General features: G+C 43.1%; 1 protein-coding gene across 1 annotated transcript in view; it reads left to right on the plus strand.

The window, feature by feature from the left end:
• The first annotated feature begins 8,219 nt into the window (after positions 1 to 8,219).
• The window catches only part of SMCO2 (single-pass membrane protein with coiled-coil domains 2), a 25,454-nt gene continuing 13,935 nt past the window's right edge, over positions 8,220 to 19,738 (plus strand). The window contains exon 1 of the mRNA XM_059680701.1: positions 8,220 to 8,245. Coding sequence (XP_059536684.1) covers positions 8,220 to 8,245 — 26 coding nt within the window. The remainder of the gene's footprint in view (positions 8,246 to 19,738) is intronic.

The following is a 19,738-nucleotide window of genomic DNA, read 5'->3' on the forward strand; positions in this document are numbered from 1 at the left end:
TTAGATTCCCGTCAAGGGCACATGCCACAGTTGCGGATTTGATCCCCAGTAGGGGGCGTGCAGGAGACAGCCAATCAATGATTCTCTCTCATCATTGATATTTCTATCTCTCTCTCCCTCTCCCTTCCTCTCTGAAATCAATAAAAGTATATTTCAAAATGATCAAGTCAGATTTATTTCAGGGATACAAGGATGTTCGACATATGCAAGAAAAAAAATTTAATGTGATTTATATTAACAAAATAAAGGATAAAAATGAATGCAGAAGTTTACAGGATACAAAATAAACATACGAAAACCAGTGACATTTCTATACACTAACCAACGATCTGAAAAAGAAATGAAGTAATCACACTTACCATAAAATCAAAAAGAATAAAGTATTTAGGGGTAAATTTAACCAAGGAGATGAAAGACCTATACACTGAAAACTATAAGACATTAATGAAAGAAATTAAAGATGACACAGATAAATGGAAGATATTCGTGTTCATGGATTAAAAGAATTAATATTAAAATGTCCATACTACCCAAAGTGATCCACAGATTCAGTGCAATTCCCATCAAAATTCCAATGGCATTTTTCATGGAAATAGAAAAGACAAGCCCAAAGTTTTTATGAAACCACAGAAGACCCTGAGTCACCAAAGCAATCTTGGAGGCATCATATTTCCTGACTTCAAATTACATTACAAACCTACAATAATCAAAATGGCATGTATTGGCACAAAAACAGATGACACATTGGTCAATGGAATAGAATAGGGAGCCCAGAAATAAACTCATGAATATATGATCAATCAATTTAAAACAAAGGAACCACGAATACGCAGTAGGGAAAGAATAATCACTTCAAGAAATGGTGCTGGAAAAACTAGACAGCTACATGCAAAAGACTAAAACTGAATCTCTATCTTACACCATGTACAATAACCAACTCAAAATGGATTAAAGACTTGACACTAAGACCTGAAATCATAAAACTCCTCGAAGAAAACAGACAGAAAGATCCTTGACATTGGTCTTGGCAATGATTTTTTTTTGGATTTGACACCCAAAGCAAAGGTAACAAAAGTAAAAATAAACAAGTGGAACTACAATCAAGCTAGAAAGCTTTTGCACAGTGAAAGAAACCATCAACAAAATGAAAAGGCAACCTACAGAATGGGAGAAAATATTTTTAAATCACATGTATGATAAGAGGTTAGTATTTAAAATATACAAGAAACTCACACAACCCAATAGCAAAAAATAAAATTAAAAAATGACCTGATTTTTAAAATGGGCAAAGGACTAGAGAAGACATGAATAGCCAACATGGAAAGGCGCTCAACATCACTAATTGTCAGGGAAATGCAAAGCAAAACCTCAATGAGATGTCAGTTCATACCTGCTAGGTTTGGGGGAATGGATGAAAAAGGTGAAGGCTTTAAGAAGTAGAAATTTGTAGTTATAAAAATAGTTCCAGGAATGTAAAGTACAGCATGAGGAATATAGTTAATAATATCATAATAACTATGTGTGGTGTCAGATGGGTACTATACTTATCTGGGGCATCACTCTGTAAGTTATATAAATGTCTAATCACTATGTTGTACACTTGAAACTAATAATATATGTCAACTCTGATTGAAAAATTAAAATATTTTAAGAAACAAACAGGGAATCACTAAGAAAATGATACATGTATAATTTTTTATCAGTATTTTTAAAATTTTTTATTGATTTCAGAGAGGAAGGGAAAGGGAGAAAGAGATAGAAACATCAATGATGAGAGAGAATCATTGATCGGCTGTCTCCTGCACGCCTCTGACTGGGGATTGAGCCTGCAACCTGGGCATGTGCCCTGGCCAGCAATTGAAACATGGCCTCTAGGTTCATAGATCAATGCTCAATCACTGACCCATGCTGGCCAGGCCAATACATGTATAATTTAACATTTTGTTTTAACCTAGTATGCTTCCATTTATTAATCTGAGTTAGAGCCAAGCCTTTTTTGAGAAAATTCATTAAATGGAGTTTTGCAGAAATCTGTCACTAATTTATCATTTGTGACATTTAATTTAAATTTCTTTTGATGAAGTAATATGAATTCATAATTCTACTAGATTTTTAGTTTTTTCATCCAAACTCTTAGAGTTGTATTGCCCACACCTACTTTGACAAAAAGAAAAAGTAGCAAGTTACATTTTAAGATTTTTCTCAAAGACTGGCTTTCATAAAAACAATCTTATTATTTTAAATTCTTATTCCATCACTTTATATGATTCAATACAATAAGTACAATAGGCATGAACAGGTCACAAAGGGAAAAGAGGTCATTTAGGCGAGAAAATCTATGCACAGAGCTCCTGCCACAGTTCCATTTCCTTCCACGGAGCCTCCCAGGTCCCAGCACGCACAGACATCCGTCAGAACAGAAGAGGGCCCCCTCTGCTTATCCGAAGAGCCCTTCTCTTGGGCTCTGCATCCAAACTCCCAAAGCCTCAGGCCCCTCAATCTATCCCCTTCTCTTGTATCTTGTAACATCTCCCTCTTTTCTACCACTTTCCTGTTGGCACTTAAACCTAATAACTCTTATTAACAAAACAATTATCCATAGGCCATGTCTTGCTCCAACTACCATCCTCCCCTTTAAAGCTATTTGGTGGTGGTTTTTTGTAACTTGCCCACACTTCTGCTTTCACTTCCTCACCTCCAATTTACTGCTTGGCTCACACGCCTCTGCTAAAATTCTCATCAAGGTCACCAATGGCCTTGTCTCTAGCAGTTCTCTTGCTTGACATTCCTCACTACAGACCACTTCCTCTTTTCTTTCTTTCCTTTTTTTTTCCTTGTTAATCCTCATCTGAGGATATTTTTTCCATTGAATTTTATAGAGAATGGAATGGAGGGGGAGAGAGGGAGAGAGGGAGAGAGGGAAGAAGGGGGAGAGAGGGGGAGAAGGGGAGGAAGAGAAAGAAACATCAAAGTGAGACACACCCCCATGTGCCCCACTGGGGCTGGGAATCAGATCTGCAACCCAGGTACATGCCCTTGACCTGGAATGAAACCCCAGACCCTTTGGTGCATGGGCTGGTGCTCTATCCACTGAGCAACACTGACCAGAGCGACTTCCTCCTTCCTTGAATCCGCCTTAGTCAGCTCCCTGATCTCTCACTCCCGGTTTCTCTCTCAACTCTCTGGCTTTTCCAACATTGGAATTCCTTCAGGCTTAGTCCTAGGCCTCTCTCTTTCTCCTCGACCTATTTTCTGTGATCTCAGCACTCCTAGAGCTTCCTACCACCCTACTGCTTATGATTCTTAGACCTGTGATTCCCTCCTGCTCTTCCTTCTTAGCTCCAGAACTATATACCTCACAGCCATGTGGTTATATCAATAATAATAAAAGCGTAATATACTAATTAGACCGGACGTCCTTCCGTCTTTCTGGACGAAGCTGGGACTGTGAGGGAAGCCCAGGTTCCAGGTGCCAGAGGGAAGCCGGTGCCAGCAGCCAGGGGAAAGAAAGCCTACTCTTGCACAAATTTCGTGCATTGGGCGTCTAGACACATATATGTTCCAGAGAAACCTTAATCTCAACATGTCCAAAGTGTAACTCATCATTTTGCCCTTCCTCCCCAATCAGCTTCTCCTCCGGTGTCTGATTTTCCCATATGGCACCTGGATTCACCCAGTATACAAGCCAGAAACCTGTGAGGCATCACTGACTCAGCACTCCGCTCATCCTGCACATCTAATGAATCATATCATTCAGTCAGTAAACATTCATTATCCATATCAATTCTTTTTAGCAAATAAAAATACAGGATACCTAGTTTTCATTTTAGACAATTAATGAATAATTTTTTAGTGTAAGTATGACCAATGAACAATTTGGGACATATTTATATCAAAAAAATATTTGCTGTTTATCTGAAATTCAAATTTAGGTGGTCATCCTATAGTTTACCTGGCAACTTTATTGTAGGTTTTCCATTTTAATCACTCATACCACGGCCTTAGTTTAGGACACTCAAAGATTAAACAGAAGCCACAATTGCAAAACTGGTAACTTGCAACACAAGCTAAGTGCAATTTGTTATAGCTGAAGCTTATTCAGACCTCATGTTCGAAGGTAAGACCGTGAAGTATTTTGACAGTAACTCATGAATCCCAGAAGTGTCTGAGCACAGACACTGCCATACGTTGGTGGCTTAACAAACAAAAGGTATTTTCTTACAGTTTTGGAGGCTGGGAAGTCCAAGACAGAGGTACCAGCATGGCCCATTTCAGGTGAGAGCTCGCTTCTGGCTTGTGGGAAGGGAGAAAGGAGCGATGAGCTTTCTGGCGGCTCTTCTTATAACAGTGGTTCTCAACCTGTGGGTCGCGACCCCTTTGGCGGTTGAACAACCCTTTCACAGGGGTCGCCTAAGACCATCCTGCATATCAGATATTTACATTACGATTCATAACAGTAGCAACATTACAGTTATGAAGTAGCAACGGAAATAATTTTATGGTTGGGGGTCACCACAACATGAGGAACTGTATTAAAGGGTCGTGGCATTAGGAAGGTTGAGAACCACTGTCTTATAAGGACACCAATCCCACCCCACTCTCATGATCTCATCTGAATCTGATTGCCTCCTAACCACCTCATCTTCAAATACCAACACATTGGTGGTGGGGGGGGGAGTAGGGCTTCCACCCTTGAATTTGGGGGGACACAATTCAGTCCACCACACAGAAAATTACCTAGTTTATAAGCTGGACCAGTCCCTGCCCAAATGTAACTTGCTAACACACTCCCAGAAACCACCCCGAGACTAATTAGCCTCCTGATGGCCCCGCTTTGAGACAATAACACCATCCTCTCTCCGCTTCCTAATTGGTGAAGTAGCCGCTCTTCTCACCCTACTTTTCTCCCCCAGTGTTTGGTTCTCAGACACTAGCTGCGCCAGAGTCAGCTGCGGGGCTTGTTAAAACGCAGAATGTTGGGCCCTCCTGAGGCAGTAGATCTAGGCGGGGCCTGGGAATTTGCATTTCTAACGAGGTCTCAGGTGCTGCTGCTGTTCCAAGGACCAGGCTTTGAGAAGCCCGGCTTTACAGATCTCTCCATTGTCTGGGGTGGGGACTGAGCTCCCCAGGTGATTCTAAGCAACAGGGCTGACAACCCTGTTCTAATGCATTTTCCACCCTGTAGCCAGTTTGCTTTTTTTGAAAAGCACAAATCTGAGAAAGGAGCTTATCAGCTGAAAACATTTAAAGGCATCTCACTGCCCTCGGGGTTATACATGGGCCCTTACCAAGTCTTACAGGGCCTGCGTAATGTGCTCCCAGCTTACTTCTCTCTGCCACCTGCAGCCCCACGCCAGGCCCCGTCACCACTTCCTGCCCTGCGATCCAGGCTTTCCTCAGAAATCATCGGAATCTGGACCACAGCAGTTCCCTGAAGCTGACCTTGTTCTTCTTGAGTCTTGGCACATTCTGCATCCTTACCGGGCAAGTTCTCACCAATACACCTTTCACCTGGCTAACCCTTCCTTTCCCTTTAGCAGTGGTTCTCAACCTTGGCTGCACATTAGAATCACCTGGGAATCCTTTTTAAATCCTGATTTCTGGGCCTCATCCTCTGGAAATTCTGTTTCTTTGTTATGGGGTGGGGCCACAACATTAGTAACAAAGAAACAGAATTTCTGGAGGATGAGGCCCAGAAATCAGGATTTAAAAAGGATTCCCAGGTGATTCTAATGTGCAGCCAAGGTTGATAACCACTCTTTCAGAGTGTTACAGCTAAGATGTGAGATACATGGGCCAGTGGTGCCAGCTCTCCTGGGTGCTTGTTAGAAATGCAGAATCTTGGGCCTCACTTCAGACCTATTGAATTAAAACGTACATTTTAGCAAGATCCCAGAGCGATTCATACTGACATTGAAAATTGAGAAGCACTGTGTTCAAGCTCCTGTAGACATGTTTTCTCTGGGCTCATGCTTCTGAGGCCCAAAGACGCAGCCAGGCGTCTCTCCTTTGTGCCCCGTGATAATCTTTACTAGCAACTAGCAGCTGCACCTGTGTGCACCATCTACCACTGTGAGCTCGGCGGGGGCAGGGCTGTATGTTTATCTGTCCTTGCATTCTCTCTACTCTAGCTCAGTACCTGCCACAGATCAGATGTTCAATATATAGTTGCTGATTAAGTAAATGTTCGTGTTTTTCTTTTTCTTTTCTTTTTTTTGAAAAGCATCAGCTTTCCAGTTTAAAGAGATTTGGATGTAAATTCTTGTGCCAGTTATTAGGTATAGAATCTTGGACAAGTCATTCACCTCTCAGGACTTGTTGCCCACTGGTGAAATGAGAATAACAGCAACTACCCTATGAAGTTGCTGTCAGGATTAGTGATATAATAGATATAAACCCAGAACACAATGCCTGTCAGGTCAGAGATACACAATAAACAAGTGGTCCTCTCTCTCAGTTCTGCCAAGTGGCCAGACTTTAGTAGAATATGCTATTCACTGGTATAGAAAGCCTGGCCATACTTGAATTTACTGCCATGTCCCCCCCTGTTTTCTTCTCACTGTGTAAAAACACAATCAAATTGATAAAAATGAGAATCAACCTGGAATCAGCGTTTTTCTCTCTGCTTTGTATCAGGACAAAACTCAGACTTGGGCCTCCAGATATGCTGGCCTTCAAAGACTTATACAAGGAGCAAGGAGTCCCAGCCAGGTCCTGGGATCCCTGGGATTAACATTTTTTAAATTCCTCTTTCCCCATTTCTTTCCCCCAATATCCTGAAGAAATGAAAGCAAGGGAACTTTTTATACTATGATTCAAGGTGGGGCAGCTTAAGATATGCTAGCTGGAGACTGGCCTGGTGGCTCAGTTGGTTGGAGCATTGTCCCATGCACCTAAAGGTCAGGGCACATACCCAGGTTTCAGGTTCTATCCTTGGTCTGGCAAGTATGGGAGGCAACTGACCGATGTTTCTCACGTTGATGTCTCTCTCTCTCTCTCTCTCTCTCTCTCTCTCTCTCTCTCTCTCCCCATTCCTCTCTCTCTAAAAAAATCAATAAAAGCATATCCTCATATGCTTGATTTGCTGATTAAATCCTCATTTGCTGATTTTAAAAAAAAGATATACTAGTTAAAGTTTTCCTTGAGAAAGGTCTTGTAGTCTTATTGATAATCCACCCTGAGTTCACTCTAATGTCCTCGACCCTCATTCTCCAAATACATGATTCTAATGCCCTCCTTCTTCCACTCTCACACTTCATCTAGCAGTTGAGCTAATGAGAAAAGAAGGGTGAAATGATCAGAATCAAAGGCTTGAAAGGACCAAGAAATTTTAAAGAAGAAAGAGAAGGCAGGGGTTGGAGAGGGGGTGGACTTTCTGTCTACTGCAGGCTTGGCTCTGTGTTGGTTGGCAGGCCACGTGAGATCTCAGCCACCCTCCGGGTGAGAAAGCTGTATTAACTCGAAGTCACATTGTCTTAAGTGCTGTGCTAAACTGAAGACTCTTGTTATAGATCATGCCACCTCCTACTTCCATGATCAGGAGCAGAGAATAATGCTGGCCGTACTGGGTAAACCACAAACATCATAAAGATGTTTCTTTGAACTGCTCCCTTCAAACCAAATATTTTGCTCTGGTCTTTGCATAAACAACAGTTGGATAAACAAACTTTTTATGTTTTAGGTACCTTTATCTGTGTAGGGAATAAAGTAACGCATTACCTGTGGCGTGCTCATGAAAAAATAATGCCTAGAAACAATTTGACAAGATTTCTCAATTACAAAGAACTTCTTTGCAACAAGTAATATATTGAAATTAATTGTGAATAATACAGGTGTAATGACTAATTTTATGTGTCATCTTGCCTGGCCATGAGATGCCCAGATTAAATGTTTTGGGTGTGTCTATGAGGAGATTAGATTTTGAATTGGTGGACTCCCTAATGTAGATTGTCCTCCCCATGAGCACCATCCAATCACTGAGGACCTGAACAGAACAAAAAGTGGAGGAAGGAGGACTGTGTCTCTTTTTTCTGCCTCACTCTGTGAGCTGGACATCTCATCTTCTCTTACCCTTGGACTCAGATTTATACCACTGCCTCCCTGGTTCTCAGTTCTTTGGACTTGGACTGAATTATACTGCCAGCTTCCCTGGGTCTCCAGCCTGCAGACTTGGGTCTTCTTATCCCAAAACTTATTATGAGGAATTCACTCACGCGGTTATGGAGGATGATAAGACCCGATATCTGTAAGAGGATATCTACCTACCCTCTTCCTTCTGTTTCTCTGAAGAACCTGGCTAATAGAATAGGAATCTGCTTACCGAGGGTATGGATTAAAAGACTGACAGAAGGAATAATAAGGCTCCTCTCTCTGATTGGCTTTCCTTTTATTGCATAGAGAAAATTTGGTTTGAATTTATTGTGCCTTTGATTGAGTTAAATATAACACCAAATGATTAACACAGAATTTGTATAATGAATCCTGAAGGGGAAAAGTTAAAACCCTCAATATAAATCCATTGAGTAATCCCCTGCTAACACCAATATGGCTCCCTTCCCTCCTTGCACGCTGTTAATTCCGTTTCTCTGGCTGGGCATTGCCATTTGCCTGAGGAAGAGCCAGAGGCTCTGAAAAAGCCGGCCCTCTCCTATTGGAGACCCAGGAGGGGATGGGCCCGTTTGTCTTCGCTGCCGGGCTGTCCGGTCTTGGCTCTCTAGCTAAGCCTCCCCTCCAGGACTGCTCACACCAGGGCGGCTGGCTCCCTGTTTGCTGCCCCTCCTCCCTCTCTCACCTCAGTCTTTCTGTGAATGCAGTTTTAGCTCCTGGCCCTCAACCAGGACGGCCTCTGAAGGCAATCGTGTCAGACGCAGCGAGGGATGATGCTGTGCTCAGTCAGGGCTCCCCTCTGTTCCTCTCAGGGGAGAGGCCCGTGGAGGTCATTTCCTCTGGCAGCCTCAGCCTGTCCTGTCCTGAGGGTCACACCTGGTCACCTACTCCTAGTCTCTACTCCTGATTCAGGCCTTCTTGTCCCTTCCTTGGGTATGAGACAAGCACCCTATTTCTTCAGTATCCCCTGCCCACTCCGCCCTCCACCCCAACCCCTGCCGACAGGGCTGGCTTGTCTGACAAGCACCACTTGACCCGGCCTCTTTTCTCCTGAAGCCGGTTTTCACGGACCCACTTTGTGTCCTCATCATAAGTGGGTGTTATCAATTAGCTGAGGCTTCTTCTTACTCAGATAAGTTTGTTAGCTTCTAACACTACTAGGACGACTAGGACAGTTACTTGTATATATTAGTAGCTTACATGACAGATGTGTTGTGTCAATTCACGTTAACCTGTACCCCCCTGGGGGTTCTTGGGAATCCACCCTTCAGGATGGGTGGATTAGCATACTTGGGACTGTGGTCCAGAGTCCTTCAGGAGAGGGCAGCACGTTGAATCTGTATCCAAATTAGAAACAGAGAATACCCTAGTTACCCAGGGCATGTGAGACACGATGCTCCTTGGTGAAGGACTGACTGTTCCTTTAGTTATTTAAAAATGGCATTTCAGGCAACTTTGCCTGTCATATAAAATAAAATTATGAAAATTATAGGCAAATATTAAGGTAAAATGGGCTAAATCTTTCTAGGTGGAAGTTTCTTGACCTTTTTGTAACACTGGCTTCAAACAGTGAGTACAAGTACATGTCCATGAACTAGGTTATCCCCAGAGGAAAATAATTGCTTCCCTAAATGATTCCTTGGGGAGGGTGAAAGCAAAATTTTAGAATTTTTATGAAACATTGATATGTTATAAGGAATTCTAGGTTTGGGTAAATTTTATAAATGGCCAAGCTGAGGCTTTCATGTATCTTTTCTCATGTGAATGATAGGAAGATACAACTACAGTTATTTATTTCATCCCTAACAATAGTTATTTACCATTTGCCATTTCTTCTCCTTCCAAAATTCAGCTTACAGCTGATTCCTATTATTTGTAGTAGTTATGGTCTACAGAATTGCTATTGAACACTGACTTGGCAAACATTGAACTGATGCTCCTAGAGGATATACTGGGTTAGGCTCCTGTAAGCCTATGGTCACATTTTCGTCAACCGATCAAGCCATAACTTCGTTATGGCTGTGTCTCTATTTAAAGACACAACATTTAATATATTATTGATTCATTAACATTGATTCAGCCAACAGCACCGTAACTCATGCTTGGATGAAGCTTACCTGATACCTGTTATTTCTCTGTAAGGCACATCACTCCCTTCTTGTGCAAAGGAACGCTAGACAGCACGTTAGCATTAAGTTTGGGGGACATTATAAATAGTGAAATCGTCAGCAAAACCCCACAAAAATGCAAAAATGTGGTACTGTATAGTCCCCCAAAGATGCTTGTTTACAATATAAGAGCTGAAAGGAGCAGACAGAGCAGCAGCTTGTCCAACCTCAGCTGGGAGCATGTGGTCAAACTTTTCACTGCTCTGTGCAAGGTCACACATGACTGCAAAGTGCCAAGAGTATTGTCCTGGCCAGTGTGGCTCAGTTGGTTGAGCTTTGTCCCATTCACAAGAGATTACCGGTTCAATTCCTGGTCAGGGCACATGCCCCAGTTGCTGGCTTGATCCCTAGGAAGGGACATGCAGGAGGCAGCTGACCCATGTTTCTCTCATTGATGTTTCTCTCCATTACCCCTTCTCTCTCTCTAAAATAAATAAAAACATATTTTTAATTTTTTAAAAAGTGCCAAGAGTATTTTGGGGTTTACAAATAAATTTTAGTGAGTAAGTCACTTCGCCAATATGGAATCTGTGAGTAATGAGGATGACTATATAAATGCTTGGTTCCCATCGGCCTCTCTCTCCAGCACCCTCATTCTTGGCCTTCTTTTCTAGAACTCTTCTGGGCCTGCTTTCCTGAGACAAGGTCCTTAATGGACCCTTCCCACCCAATCACCCCCTTTTAAAGTCACTTCACATCTACAATTCTCTGCAGGGAACATATGTGAGCTAGCATGAATGAGATGCAGTCAATTCAAACACATTTAAGAGATCATAGCTGAGCCTGGCTGGTGTGCTCAGTGGTTTAGTGTTGACCTGTGAACCAGGAGGTCACGATTCAGTTCCCAGTCAGGGCATATGCCCGGGTTGTGGGCTTGATCCCCAGAGTGGGGTGTGCAGGAGGCAGCCAATCATTGATTCTCTCTCATCATCGATGTTTCTATCTCTCTTCCTCTCTGAAATCAATACAAATGTATATTTAAAAAAAGAGGGAGAGATCATAGCTGATACAATCTATACCTGCTCCAGAGATATTTACAATTTTGTAAAATCTGTTCCTTAATGATGTAGGATACAACTTCAATAGCAAAATTGCGATTCTATTGAGTAGTAAGGTGGATATTAGAGGAAATGAGGGTCAGGAAGGCACATTTCTGACATCACATCATATGAGGGCCACCTGTTCTGGAAAGTGGAACTTTCTTCCCAGGCCTCTGGTTGTAACATATGTCCCATGAAGTCCATGGTGCTGGAGTTCTGTTTGAGGCCCGCAGTCTCAGAGCATGAGCGCCCCAGCCCACTCCTGCTGGGCTTCCCAGGAGTATTTCAAGCTCCCGACTCAGTGTCCAAGGAGAGACATATCTGTCCATTGGCCCCAAGTGTTCAACCAGGTGGGGTTCTGGGGTTGAGCATCCATGCTATCGCGGGAGATCCCTGGCCTTGGAAGTGCCTCCTCCAGGAGCTGGCTGGACGGGACCATGACAACTTTTCAAGCGTGGTCAAGGTTCTCAAGCGTGGTTTGGGTCTGCTGCCTATTGTTTAAATGTTTATCATTATAAAAGGATGACTCCAACCAGAGCCTGCTGAGATAAAAGCTGCTGCCCTGTCCCGTGCTGGGGCACATGAGTGTTATTTTAGTGGCTGTGTACACAGTTCTGTAAATCTATACCTTGGATGAAAGCCCAGCTAAGAAATGGAACATTCCCTTGCATGTATTCTCTGAAACACAGCCACATGTGCTCAGACATGAAAGAACAGCGAGGCTCCCCGTAGCAGCTCCCCACGTTGCAGAATTTCAAAAATGCCTGTGGCCTCACCAAAATGAACTGTCTGAACAAAAGGAGGTAGACAAAGTGAGGGGAGACTGGATGTTGGCTGGTTTCCTGGCCTCTCCTCCCTCCCACCCCCAGCCTCCCTCCCTACAGATGTTTTCGCTGAGCTTCTGTCAGCCTTCTTGGCTTACTCTTTGGCTCATTCCCCAGGGAGCCGTAGTCAAGCAAGTATGGCAAATGTTGCATAAATCAAGAAGAGAGATTGCCTTTTCCTGGCTAAGCAATTTTAGTGTTCGCTTATTTTTAAATGATCTTTTTTTCTTCTTCTAAATATGAAAGTTGTCAGGCTCATTGCAAAAAAAGTTGGAAAATGCAGATGAGCAACAAAACAAATGACAGAAATAACTGTAACCTCATCAACCAGATATAATCATTGACATTGTTATTGTTTTTTATAGCCTTTCTTTAGGAATCAATATGAATAGATCACGTTTTCCATGGGATTATATTAGATATATTGTTTTGTATGCTGCCTTTTTCTCCCACTTGGCAATATATTCTAAACATCTTGGCATGCTATCACATATCTTCAGAACATCGTTTTAAAAAATAGGCTACTTTTTAGAGCAGTTTTTAGGTTTAGAGCAAAACTGAGCAGAAGGTGCAGAGATTTACAGTGTACTCTCTGACTCCCCACATGCAGAGCCTCTGCCCTTATCAACACCCTCCCCCAGACCACCACCGCCATTTTTAATAGCTGCATGGTCTTCAGGTCATAATTCTTTTAACCAATTCCTATTGTTTAACTTTCACATTTCCCCCCTGGAATTGCATTCAAAACACATAGAAAGCAGTTAACAGCCAGCAGACATGGAGGACCAGCCAATCAGACCGGAACTGGGTTCTGGATACCCCACACTGTGCCTGGCATGAACCTTAGTTTAGTGTTTGAATGGCAGGGAACTCTAGGGGAGGATCCAGGAGACAGGCAATGTAGGGGTACACAAAGGAAGGCTACAAGCAGCATCTGTTTATCAATGACACAAAAGATTTTCATTATTTTAAGAACTCATATGGTCCTACTGATACAAATATTGGGGTATGTATCGATATTACAAATAGAACAGCTATGAACAAGTTTATAGTTTTGCAAAGATCTCTGATTATTCCTAGGTGCACCTTTGCTGAATCAAAAGATATGATACATTCACAGGGCTTTTAGTATGTAGTTCCAAATTGTTTTCAAAAGTTACCACAATTTATATTTTTACCAATCTAATTTTTTTAACCATAAACTATTACTTTTGAACTTTACCATTAATATATGTATGCTGTGGGGTATGTTTCTTTTCGCCTCTCAGTTCCTCCCAACCCAGCAAATCTACTTATAGGTGTGTATCTAAGAAAAAAACACTTTTGTATTTACAAAAATACTCTTTTTCTTTTCTTAGATAGAGAGGAAGGGAGAGGGAGATAGAAACATGAGATCGGCTGCTTTCTCACATCCCCTACTGAGGACTGAGCCAGCAACCTGGGTGTGTGCCCTGACCAGGAATCAAACCCAGGTCCTCTTAGTCCACGGAATGATGCTCAATCCACTGAGCCACATCAGCTGGGCTACAAAAATACTCTTATAAAAAGAGACACATACATGAACATTCACCGGAGTGTTGTTTATCATAAGAATAACACCCCCCTCCCCGAAATCGAAAACAAATGAAATATTCAAGAATAGGGGGAATTATGATCATCCATATCATGAAATATTACAAAATGCTTAGAAAGAATGAAGAGGTATAAGACTGACATGGAAAGGTCTAAGACACGCTGAGAAGGAAAAGCAAGTGATAGAACAGGATGTGCAGTATGAGCACAGTAGGGGTATACGAAAAAGTATTTGAATATGTAAAGTAAAATATGTAAATATATGTATGTCTGAGAAGAACACACGTCAAAATATGGATACCTCGGGGAGAGAAGTGGGATTATAAGGCAAGTAAAAGGTTTTCTTATTTTCAGTCTGTATATTGTCACAGTGCTTGAATTCTTAGAATGATAAACTGTTCTTATGGTGATTTTTAATGATATTCTTTCCAATACAAGGTGTGAAGTCACCTTATCTTTCGTTTTCTCCTCCCCCCCGCCCCAGCAAAATAATTCCTCCCCTGACCCAAACTTTTAAGTGAAGTTCCAATATATATACAACCTAAAGTAGTACTGATCTAATTATAAAACAAGATCAAGAGCCTGAGACCTTCACAGTCACACAAGGCCCACACTTGTGACTTAGTGCTCTGCTGTCTGAGCCTTGCAATTCTTAGTGGTTTTTGAATAAGGGGTCCCACCTTTTCACCCTGCACCAGGCCTCCCAAGGGATGTAGCCGGTCATGACGTAGATTATAGATTAGACACCCTGAGTTCCAAAGGTCTTTTGTGAGCTTTCAAAGTATCAAAAGCGCTCCCTAGCCAACCAGGAGGCCTGGGGAGTCAGCCTCCTGAGAAGCGTTCTGAGCAGCCCCCGGCATCCAGGTCCCAAAATCATGGCTTTAAGTGACTGAGGATTTCAGGCAATTTAGGGGCTCAAATCTTTGCAATCAAAAGCATGTCAATAGCACTGTACATCTGTAGCATTTGTACACATTAAGTGAAAAATCTGCATATGACATAATAAATAAAACGCTTCAACCAGAACTTTTGGTTAAAAATGAAATGTAATAGTTTGTCATCTCCCCTTGCAGCGGTTCTCAACCTGTGGGTTGCAAACAATGAAAATACATCCTGCATATCAGATATTTACATTACGATTCATAAGAGTAGCAAAATTACAGTTATGAAGTAGCAACGAAAACAGTTTTTTGGTTGGGGGTCACCACAACATGAGGAACTGTATGAAAGGGTCGCGGCATTAGGAAGGTTGAGAACCACTGCTAGAGGAAGCAGGATGGCCGATTTTCAGATAGAGGAAGAACATGAGAAAATCTGTATTCTACCTCCTTTTTGAAAAAAAGAATATTTCTTCTTATGGCTTACTTACTTGGGCTTCTAACGATTCCATTTTTCTCATTCTATGTCGATTGAACTGTTAAATGTTTGAGATTAGATTTTGTGTGCAGAAAAGACTAATTGCATCTGTCATGCAAAGGAAATGAAGTGAATCTCACAAGGCTTGTCTTGGAAAGCCCACGCCAGCAGCCCAGAAACCACGGCTTCCCTTTCTAACAGGTTGCTTAGACACCGTGCATTCCTTTCGAAAACCTTGCCTGACATCACGTTCTTATAGCATGTCTCACACAGGAATCTGCGCTAACACCCCCTGCAGCAGGCTTTCCCACCATCTTCCTTTCTTTCTCCCTTTCTGAAGCCTGTACTGCACAGAAAACTCATGAGTATTCCCACCACTCTGAAAGAGCCACTTTTAACCGTTGAGTGAATAGCCTGCAAACCCTATAAAATAAAGGGCTAATATGCAAATTGACTGAAAGGCGGAATGACCAGTTGCTATGATGCATACTGACCATCAGGGGCAAGACGCTCAATGCAGGAGCTGCCCCCTGGTTGTCAGTACACTCCCACAGGGGGAGCGCTGCTCAGCCAGAACCCCTGAGCCATACTCACGGCTGGCGAGTGCAGCGGCGGTGGTGGGAGCCTCTCCCGCCTCTGTGGTAGCCCTAAGGATGTCTGACTGATGGCTTAGGCCCTGTGGGGAGCGGGCCTAAGCCGTCAGTCAGACATCCCCTGAGGGCTCCCAGACTGTGAGAGGGCGCAGGTCGGGCTGAGGGACCCCCCCACCTGAGTGCACGAATTTCTTGCACTGGGCCTCTAGTTATCTATATAAAGAAAAATATACATAGGGCTATAAATAACTATTTATATAAATGTCTTTCACCATTGCCTTTTCTTTCATTTCATTGTAAAACATCAATTAAATGACAATTGAATAAAGTGCAATGAAATTAGTCAGAAAAACTATCTCATCAAATTCCAGTTCAAACTCCTTACACTGGTATTTAAGATAGTTCCCATTCCCTGGAAAACTTTCTGATTCTTCATTTACCTGAACAATATTCGATTTGAGTCACACTTACTGTGGGAAACTCTTTAAAAAGCTGCCCTACCCCTGTAGGCATCCTTTCAATGGTCCCTTTGCTCTGCCATCCTATTGTGCTCACTGTATATGTCACTCAGCATTTGCCATTCAATATATACTGGCTGTTGTGCTATTTCTTTTTTCTAAACTGAAGGGAAACTGTCTTGGACATCCTTTTATCCGCTGCCTTATTTAGCACAGTGCCCTAGATTCGATAAGCAGCTGATGAATATTTGATAATAAGGACGAGGATGCTGTTACCACCTCATAAGGGGACTTCACCTTGATGTCTTGTTCCTAAGTATCTGTGAATCCGTAGGCACCACCATCCCTATTCTTCCTCACTGTATGTGCTTCCTATCAAATTCTATAGTTCCAAACCTGTCACGACTCTTGTTCAGGGTCCAATGGGAGAGTTTTGGCTTCCAAGATGTTTCCCTAATATAATAGCACACAACATGTTTTTTCCCCCCCTTTCCCTCATACTGCCTCTTCCTCTTTCATCCTTTCTCTCTTTTTCTGTCTTTCAACTCACTATCTTTAAAACAGTGACTTGACCTTTTCTTTTTTTTAAAAAAAAGGGCTAAAAACCAGGGGCTTCCCAGATGGAGAATAAGGAATGGTGTCCTTATCCTGGTGGTCAAGGCCTTTACCATGAGGTTTACATATTCTATTCCTCGAGGCGGTCACTTCTCCTTTCAGGGCCTACTGTGTTCCAGGGACTGTACCAGGTGCTGTATACACAGTCACCCCAATCCCTGTTCACAGCAGGCCTGCGGATGGATGCTCCCCATGTTGCTGGTGAGTAAAGGGAAGCCCAGAGGCACTTGCAGATATTCTCTCTTCCTGGCAAGGTTTAAAAAGAGGCACAGTCAAAGCAGGTTTGCTGACGTAACTCCCAGCTTCACAAAATTAAAATATTACAAACTTGCCCAGCCGGTGTGGCTCCGTGGTTGCACGTCAACCTATGAACCAGGAGGTCACATTTCGATTCCAGGTCAGGGCTCATGCCTAGGTTGTGGGCTCGATCCCCAGTAGGGGGCGTGCAGGAAGCAGCTGATCAATGATTCTCTCTCATCATTGATGTTTCTATCTCTTTCCCTCTCCCTTCCTCTCTGAAATCAATAAAAATGTGCTTTAAAAAAATCTTACAAACCCCCTCAAGGAAAGGTGCTCATTAAAGCTTCCAATTCCTTGAGAATATAAGTGAACATGTACTTGCTCCTTCCCTGCTTTAATTTCTGAGATCTCTGTTCCCTTCATTGGCCCACAGGGATCCAACATCTTTCTTAATACCAGGGGTCACATCTCAGGACTCACTGGGCTGGTTTGGTCTGATGACAGGCAGGCAGGATGAGCTGGGACCACAGCCAGAACCTCCCGCTGGGGTAGGTCAGATGCTGGGGGTTAGCCCAGCCACAGGCCTGCATAGAAGGCTCTTTCTGAGCACCTAGTGATTATGACACCGGATGACAGGAAAGCTTTCAGGGTCGTAAAATCCAGAAGCAGGGCCAGGGATGTCCCATGACTGTGGTTGCCGCTGTTTATCGTACACGAGCATCCTGTGTGCCTGGAACTTTATTTACATCAGCTACAACCTTACAACAGGTTTCCCCAAAACGTGGCCCCTGAAACAGTGCTGTGAGCACAGAAATAGCTGTGGGGTCAAAGAAGTGTGAGAAACAGTGTACTATTGCCACCCCACCGAAGAAATTAGATTATTCAAGGCTCCTAAATTACAAACATAACCTCCCCCTCCAAAAAAAAAAAAAAATCCTTGCAATCAAGAAGCCACACAGAAAGCATTTAAGATAAGAATATGTCATGAACAATAGAAATGACATCTACGTTTTCTGAAATGTTGAGAAATTTCTGTTAAATGAAATGAGAGAGACAAGATGGTCGCTCAAATACACAAAATGAAGGATTTTTTTTCCTACAGGAAGGGAAACAGAAGCATGTTTGCACGCAGCGGCCAAGCAACCACGTAAAGGCAGAGCTTGAAGATGAAGAAATATACTTTTATGTCTTGCTCCCCAGAGAAATTGTGAGCTCCTGGTGGACTGCCAAAAGAGGCACTCAAGAGAAGTTTTGAAATGGCAAGAGAATTGATAATTAATGGAATACAATCCTAAAGAATAAACAAAGGTCTGAATCATTGGAGGCCAGAGCAAGGAGAGCGGAAAAGTACTTTCTCTGACCTAGAAAGGGAGTGGGAGAGGGTGAGGGAAACACTGGGGTGTTCTGAAGGGAGCCGCTGGGCAGTGGGAAGACTCCCATCAGATGGCCCCTATCTGTTTGGTTATGTGGGAAGGCCGGTCAGTGCTCTCAGGGGGAGCTGGCAGTGTTGGGAGCGGGGCAGAGTGGGAAAGGCACTGAGCAGGACAGAGAACAGCTGTTGTGGCCCACATGTTTGGGAGTCAACAAGAGATGCCTAACTTTCCGCCCAGTAAGAGTGAGAACCCAATGCGAAGGATAGTCCATATGGTGGTGCTTAAGGGCACAGTCCCCGGAGTCAGACGAACCAGGTTTGGGTTTGAATCCCAGATCCCTTCCTTCCGAAAAGGTGGCAGGAATTAAATTAGGTAATATATGTAAAACACTTAGGAGAGTGCCTGGCACATTAGCAAGCACCCAGTAAATGTTGGCTGTTGCTGTTGAAGTTGTGGTGGAACCACTCATATAAGAATCTTGAGATTTTTCTTAAAGAAACATGAGGTTACCTGGGACAGCCAAAGGTAGGATCATAGTCATGGTATGAGGCATGAACCCAAGGCTGCGGAGTGGCCCAGCAGGCACTGTGAGAGGTCACAAGGTGATGGAGTCTGGATTTCTAACTTGGTAGGGAAGGTAGTAAAGCTCAGAAGAATAAAAGTGAGACATCTGAGCTTCAGCATTTAGCTGAGGAAATAGCATGATGACAAGACCTAAAATGTTGCTGTAAAAGTCATGGTGACCATATAGGCATTCATTCAATTCCTTTGCCAAAAATTTTTTTGAGCACCTACTACGTGCCAGCCGTTCTTCTAGTGCTGGGGATACAGCAGTCAACAAAACACACAAACATCCCTGTCCCCATGGAGCCTACATTCTAGCGCAAGCTTCACCTCAACTCCTTCCTCACACCATGGCCTTTATCTCCTTGACAAACCAATTAGGTAGGTATTTTCAAACCCATTTTTTTTTCAGACAAAACAATTAAACTCTGTCCCAAACCAAATAGCTAATAAATGGCAAAGCCAGGTTTCAAATACTGACCTAATGTTAAAGTTTATGCTTATAAAAACGGTTCTGTGTTTCGTTTCTGTGCTGCTGAATGATTTTGGTGGGTGCAGAGGAAAGCCTAAGGGTTGAGGGGCTTGGGGCCTATAAGGTCAGACTGCTAGGCCCCTCCCATGGGTGCTGAGTTCCCCAAGAGTGAAGGGGGAAGCTGAGGTACAGAGGGCAGTGTGACCTTGGCACTGAAGTCCTGGGGGAAGTGAGAGTGGGCTGTGAAGGGTGGTTAAGGGGAAGTGTGGACTTCAAGGCTGAGTAGGTAACAGAGCATAAAGTAGGGGCAGCCCTGGTGGAGAAGCAGTGGGAGAAGTCCTGTCCTCCATGTGGAAG

Source organism: Myotis daubentonii, chromosome 2 (assembly GCF_963259705.1).
Source record: "Myotis daubentonii chromosome 2, mMyoDau2.1, whole genome shotgun sequence".
NCBI lineage: Eukaryota > Metazoa > Chordata > Mammalia > Chiroptera > Vespertilionidae > Myotis > Myotis daubentonii.